This window comes from Eptatretus burgeri, chromosome 9 (assembly GCF_056783735.1).
Source record: "Eptatretus burgeri isolate ZD-2024b chromosome 9, Ebu_testis_v1, whole genome shotgun sequence".
Lineage (NCBI taxonomy): Eukaryota > Metazoa > Chordata > Myxini > Myxiniformes > Myxinidae > Eptatretus > Eptatretus burgeri.
In genome coordinates, this window is record NC_140969.1 from 105136889 (window position 1) to 105144388 (window position 7500).

Below are 7500 nucleotides of genomic sequence, written 5' to 3' on the forward strand. Positions count from 1 at the left end.
GTTATTTTGTCCAAAGGCAGTGATACCAAATATCAAGTCAAGGGTGTCAATAATTTTATCAATGCCATTTCTTGTTATTTGCTGATTTTTAAGGATATATTAAGTTCTGAATAAAAAAACAAACGTTCGGTAATACGAACAGTGAAATCAAGAATTGTGGAGACAAAATACTTTTGTCAATTTAAACTTCTTTTTAGAGAAAATTGTGAGTTATTTGAAAAAGGTGCAAAGGTGACAATATTTTTGGCCATGGGTGTGTGTGTGTGTGTGTGTGTGTGTGTGTGTGTGTGTGTGTGTGTGTGTGTGTGTGTGTGTGTGTGTGTGTGTGTGTGTGTGTGTGTGCAATGTGCATGCTGTTATGTCTGGTTTTCTTATTTGGATGATGGTGCAGTGCAGTAATTGGTCTATATTTTAATTACGTGGAGCTCTACATTTTTATGGAGGGAAAGGTTGTAGGTGACAAATCAACCATGCACCTTATACGCAGGTGTAACTTTGTACATGGTGGTTTTCATCGTGCTCGGAACTGATTGGCAAGATTCATCAAAATCTTTTTTTTGGACTGAAAAAATCGAGATTAATCAGTTTATTTACGTACATCAATACTGGGACAAACAGAACGATTTTGGAATTTTTTCGGGTTTAAATAAATGAAGAGTGTTAACAACAAAACAACAAAAAATCAACGTTGAATCAATCATTAAGAGGTGAGGCAACTTAAACAAAACAAAATGATCAATCATTGCAGATTCATCACAGCATTTGTTCCTGTTTTCACGACCTGACAAATGCACTACTCTCTCTCTCTCTCTCTCTCTCTCTTTTTCTCCTCTTGTTACACTTTACTGTCAAATTCATTTTACCTTGAGTAGGGCTTGACTGAACCTTCTCATGACACTAATGTACATCTCTGAGATGTTTGGTTCTCTCTGTGCCATATCATGTTCTTCACACTCAACGATCAAATACCTGCAAGCAGAGAAGAAGAAATTTCTGTGACAAAAAAAAAAATCCGTTCTATAATGCCTTATTTTGTTTATTATTCTATATTCTAGTTGTTTAGTCTATCACTCTTCTGCCGACATATGATGATGACAAATCTTAGATATAATCTATGGCAGTCTGTCTGTCCGTCCGTCCGTCCATTTGGGGAGGGGCTTCTCAGTTCAGGGTGGGGCTTCCACCATTGAGGAAGGGGTTTCAAAATAAGATCACCGCCATTTTGTTCGCTCCGTGGAGCCTCTTTTGTAAGGCTCGCACTTTCTTACACTCTCAAGGCCATATCTATTAACTCTAATTCAATATCTGATTTCATTCTTTGTAGTTATTAAGTTGGTTCAAGTCTCAGTTGCAGCAAAAGGTGAGAAAAATCGGATAAATAATGGTGTTCATCCACAAAAATGCATTCTAATAGCCATTTTGACTGTATCTGGTCAGACACGATGTGGTGAGGGGAGAAAGGGAGGGGGAGGGGGAGGGGGAGGGGTGAAAGGGAGGGGAGGGGGGAGAGGAGAAAGGGAGGGGAGGGGGAGGGGAGAAAGGAAGGTGGAGGGGAGAAGGGGGAAAGGGAGGGGAGGGGGAGGGGAGAAAGGGAGGGGAGGGGGAGGGGAGAAAGGGAGGGGAAGTAGAAGAGTGAAGGTAGGGGGAGTAGTGAGAGGAGAGAGGGAGAGTAGTGTGAAGAGGGGAGGCGTATGAAGAGGGGGAGGAGTATGAAGAGGGGAGTAGTGTGAAGAGGGGGAGTATTGTGAAAAGGGAGAGGAGGGAGAGGGAGCAGAGGAGTGAGGGTCGGGGGAGTTGTGAGATGAGGGAGTGGGAGTAGAGGAGTGAGGGTAGGCGGGATAGAGAAAGAGGTGGGAGGGGAAGTAGAAGAGCGAGGGGAGGGTAGGGGGAGTAGTGAGGAGAGAGGGGGAGGGGAAGCAGAAGAGTGAGGGTAGGGGGAGTAGTGTGAGGAGAGAAGTGGAGTAGTGTGAAGAAGGAGAGGAGTGAGGGGCAGTAGAGGAGCGAGGGTAGGGAGTAGTAGTGAGAGGAGGGAGTGGGAGTAGAGGGAGAGGCGGGAGGGGAAGTAGAAGAGTGAGGGGAGGGTAGGGAGTAGTGAGAGGAGGATAGGGGGATTAGTGGAATGAGAGTATGGGGAAGAGTTGGAGGAGGGAGGGGGAATAGCGGAGTGTGGGTAGGGTGAGTATTGAGGGGAAGTAGAAGAGCAAGGGTAGGGAGAGGAAGGAGGGGAAGTTGAAGAGCAAGGGTCAGGTTCCATGCTCGGGAATTAGTTGTTACACCACTTTGAATGTATCTGGTCAGACACGATGTATGGAGGGAGAGAGCGGAGAGGTGGGAGGGAGGGAAAGTAGAGGAGTGAGGGTAGGGGGAGTAGCTAAGTCTGAGAGTAGGGTTCTCTGTGAGGGAAAACTGAAGTTAGGGTTCGAACTGTTGTCTAATTATGTTTTTTCATGTTCTCCAAGTATATAAAAGAGTTTATTTCAGGTGAGTGATAACCCTTTTCCAACTATATAAAGAAACAATACTTCAAAAAACGTTCTACATAATAAGTTGAATATGTGGACAAACGATGGAATTCAATATTTATGAATAATGTTTGGTTTTAAGGCATTTTAAGTTTGTGAAGTGCATTCGATGCAAGTCAATCAAGTCAATGCAGAAGTTACTCCATCTTATATCTCACCCACCTATCTTCCTCCTCTCCCCTCCCCTTCCTCATCCCCTCCCCTATCTCCTCTCTCCCCTCCTTCATCCCATCCCTCTCTTTCTCCCATCAATGTGTGTGTGCCATGAAACTGGACGTCACATTTCCCAGAATCCCCTCTCTCCTCTCCCCCCTTCCCCTCTCGTGAGTGAAGCCTTAGATATGAAGAGGCCTGGTCCAAATGTCATACATATCTATGCCCATGGCTTTCTCAGAAGTGCCCCACAAGTCATATATATACATATAATCTGCGCCAGTCTGTCTGTCCGTCCGTCCATTTGGGGAGGAGCTTCTCAGTTCAGGGCGGGGATTCCCACACTCGGGGGGGGGGGGGGGCTTCCAAATCGCATCACCACCATTTTGTTCGCTCCGTGGAGCCTCTTTTGTAAGGATTACACTTTCTTACACTCTCAGGGCTTTATCTTAACTCTGAGATCTGATTTATATTTTTGTAGTCACTAAGAGGGTGTAAGTTTTGGATGTACAAAACAAGAAGGAAATTTGTGTTTTTAGACAAAAATGCATTTTAAGTAAAACGATGGCCTGTAATGTAAAGTCCATTCAGACTCCCTCACGGCTATATCTTCACTCGAATTCACCTTCTGATTTCATTTTTTGAAGTTGTTAAGATGGTTCAAGTTTCAGCAAAAGTTGAGAAAATCGGACGAACATTGGCATTTATACACAAAAATGTATTCTAATAGCCGTTATCAATGTACCTGGTCAGACGTGATGTGGGGAGGGGGAGTTATCATTAAGTTACCTTTTTATCATGGTTACCTTTGGAAGAAACAAAGGTATATTTTGATTACAACTCACACAAAGAAAATGAACTAATGCATGTCAGCGATCGCAGCAGCGGTCGATTATTATACACCGCTTAAAGAAAATACGTTTTTATAATACAGAGGAAAGAAAAATCATGGTCTTTAATAATAAATAAATAAACTTTTGATTTTCACACGAGTTTTCAAGGCTGAATTGTGTGTAAGTACAGGATTTATCAACAAACTGTATTTCACGTGTCTATGCACATTGTGAATGAAACGGAAGACCAAGAAGGAACCCGAAGAAGTAAAGAGCAAAGATGGAGCCATCAGGAGGAACCTGCGATTGGATTCAGCCGCTACTCCACAATCCTCAAACACGTCCAGGCACAGCCAAGTGAACCTTACAGGAAAATCTCTGCAAGAATTCACTTCTTCAAAGACAGATAGATAATGAAAGAGAGGAATAAGAAAGTGAAAGAGATGAAAGAGAAGAAAAAGCCAGCATTAGAATGAAAAGAGAAATGTGAAAAATCAAATAAACAAATAAATATAAATTTAGAAAGAAGTGTGAAAGGAACAAAGAAAAAAAGATGTCAGGAAGAACCCAGAGAGATAGATTCATGTATGTCACATGTAATGTGTGAAATAAATAAACATGAGAAGGAAAATTGTTGAGAGATTTTTTTAGTTCTTATTTTACCAGTTATGTACACATACACTTTGAAGAAGTTTATTTTAAATCTTCAATTAAAAAAACAAGCTCGCATGAGCTAAGATCCTCGTCCTCTTAATGATGACGTCATTAAAACGAATATGACGTCATTGTGATGAATCAGGTTTGCGATAAATTATCTGTGCTAATGCCCGGCTTGATTCCCGCAAACAAAATTCACACAGCTTGCCTAGTTTCGGAGATAATGGTATAGGCGATTTCCATTAGCGGCGATATGACGTCAACTTTTTTTCTCGGAAGAATTTCCAAAATGGGAGATGGTTACTGCCTGCGCATGGGCTTTGTGCATATATATGGCAAGTTTCACGAAGATGTGATGAAAACTCTGGGTTGTGAAACAAAAAAATGTCAAAAAATATTAATGACATCATAAAAATTGATATGACGTCATAATGATGTATCATATGTGCTGTAATTCATCTCTGCTAATGCCCTGTTCAATTCTCGCAAACATTTCAAAAAGCTTTCCGAGTTTCGGAGATAATTTTTTAGGCGATTTCCATTAGCGGAGATATTTTGACGTCATAACTTTTTTTCTAGGAGGAATTTTCAAAATCGGAGATGGTTACTGTCTGCGCAGAGTATTTTTACATATATATGCCAAGTTTCAGGAAGTTTCGATGAAAACTGTAGGCTGTGAAACAAAAAAATCCACAAGAAGAACAACAACGCGAGTAAGACTTAGAGATCCTCCACGAGGATCTAAAAAGAATGTCCTTTGTATGCTGCACACTAACAAAAAGAGTAATTTCGGTTTTCGCCGGACAGAAGGGTGTAATGGCCATATACACCGCCCACAGCACTTTTTCCCAGGGACTTTTCCATTTGAGCTGTATTCTTTAGACGGCATCACAATAAAATGTTTTATTCCTCAGATGTCGTCACAATAAAATGTTTCATTCTTTAGACGTCGTCACAATAAAATGTTTCATTCTTTAGACGTCGTCACAATAAAATGTTTCATTCTTGAGACGTCGTCACAATAAAATGTTTCATTCTTTAGACGTCGTCACAATAAAATGTTTCATTGTTTAGACGTTGTCACAACAAAAAGTTTCATTGTTTAGACGTTGTCACAACAAAAAGTTTCATTGTTTAGACGTCGTCACAACAAAAAGTTTCATTGTTTAGACGTCGTCACAACAAAATGTTTCATTCTTTTGACGTCGTCACAATAAAATGTTTTATTGTTTAGATGTCATCACAATAAAATGTTTCATTCTTTAGACGTCGTCACAATAAAAAGTTTCATTCTTTAGACGTTGTCACAATAACATGTTTCATTCTTTAGACGTCGTCACATTAAAATATTTCATCCTTTAGACGTCGTCACAATAAAATGCTTTATTGTTTAGACGTCGTCACAATAAAATGTTTCATTCTTTAGACGTAGTCACAATAAAATGTTTCATTCTTTAGACGAAGTCACAATAAAATGTTTCATTCTTTAGACGAAGTCACAATAAAATGTTTCATTCTTTAGACATCGTCACAATAAAAAGTTTCATTCTTTAGACGTAGTCACAATAAAATGTTTCATTCTTCTGACATCGTCACAATAAAAAGTTTCATTCTTTCGACATCGTCACAATAAAATGTTTCATTCTTTAGACAACGTCACAATAAAATGTTTTATTGTTAAGACATCGTCACAATAAAATGTTTCATTCTTTACACATAGTCACAATATAAAGTTGCAAGTCTTAGGTACTCTTTGATCCCAGAGTCACACAAGTACAAAGCTCCTGTGTGAAGCAGGACGATGTCGACATGATGAAGTCACACGCCTTAAACATAGTAAAAGTAAAGTATTATTTCAAATAATCAATGGCATTGCATTTGTTATTTTATTGCCTTCCAGGATAGTTCAGACCCTCAAAGGATTACACATTCGGCTTTGAGCTGCCTAGCCAGGGATGGAATCCCAACCACGCTATAAACTACCACCCTGGCATTCGGCATGCAGGGCGAGGCATCAATCAGAGGGACGTTAAACCCGAGGACACAACGCGACGCGTTGCATTGCATTGCGTTGCGTTGCGTTTGGAACTGCCATTTCCAAAATGAATAAAAGAATGAGGAACAGAATGAAACAGCTGATGAATGTCATCATAGACTTGCACAGGAAGCAGAAAGAAAAAGAATGAGGCAGAAGAATGAGATGCCTAACGTCTGATCTTCCGCTCATTTCCAGCCTTTTAAATCAGAACCATCCCCGACTCTGCAAGTTGGTCCTGAGATTCATAAAAGAGAGAGCAGGAAATCTATATCGGATTAAGGACTATCCAAATTCATCTACCGCTGCTATGTTGGATACGTGGTATATATATAGAGCCTCACGGCTCTGAAAACGCCATTAAACGAAGAAGAAGAAGAAGCAGAAAGAGGTTTCCCACAGGTCTATATAATAATACACTTGTTTGTCCGTCCATCCGTCTGCCTGTATGTATTTGTTAATGTTCCATTTCACCAATTGGTTGGACAGCTTGCCTGACCACCCACAAATTCAACATGACAAAAAAAAAACATATGGCTGCCATGTTGGTGATGTATGAAGCCAAACATCTTCAGAGCTGTCATTCAAAACTGGCATGTCCTCCTGAAAGTTTCCCCTTCAATGTAAAACAACCAAAGCGACTGTTAAAACCTGGTGTTGGCTTCGGACCCAAAGATCCCAAGCCAGCCACCCTAACCACTGACTTTGAGCCCAGTTTTCCACTGAATTAACACCAGGTGGGGTTGATTCAGCCTGTCATCCTTCCGAGGTCGGCGAAATGAGTACCAGTGTACTGGAATAATGGTTGTATCGGTTCTGTTCCATACCTGCAACCACAGTGCGGTAATCTTCATCCTGATGAAGCAGCACTCGTATGAAAGGAAGAAGTGAAGGAAAAGGATCATCAAATAGTGAAAATTTGGAGCCGATAGGCGTCATTGGTCTTGTGAAGATTACCATACCTATCAGCCTCAGTGATCGAGTGAGCAGTCTGTTGTCCATACACCGCCCAAATAACTATGTGGAATTCTCTCAAGGAGGGTTTTTACCATGGAGGTGATGCAGCTATTGTTTCCAATTATTATCCCTCATTCGAAATAGTCCAAAACAGGGGATCATGCATTTGGTCTCGAGGATGTGTGTGTGCATGCTTGCGTCCGCAACCATATCCTGGACATGCATTTACTGATGTTGTTCAAACTTAGCACCCAGATAATGAACGATGACTTAAATGTTATGCACGTCATTGGATATTTGGGTCACAGGTTCGGTGTCACGTGTTTCATGTTTGATCCGGGTT

General features: G+C 40.9%; 1 protein-coding gene across 13 annotated transcripts in view; it reads right to left on the bottom strand.

Moving 5' to 3' along the window:
• The window catches only part of PIK3C3 (phosphatidylinositol 3-kinase catalytic subunit type 3), a 199313-nt gene that overhangs the window by 103325 nt on the left and 88488 nt on the right, over positions 1-7500 (bottom strand). For all 13 annotated transcript variants that reach the window (XR_015061976.1, XM_085896488.1, XM_085896482.1 and 10 more), the window contains one exon: positions 864-969. Coding sequence is in view for 12 of the 13 variants with exons in the window: in XM_085896488.1 (XP_085752614.1) it covers positions 864-969 (106 nt within the window). In the remaining variant the exon portion in view is untranslated. The remainder of the gene's footprint in view (positions 1-863; positions 970-7500) is intronic.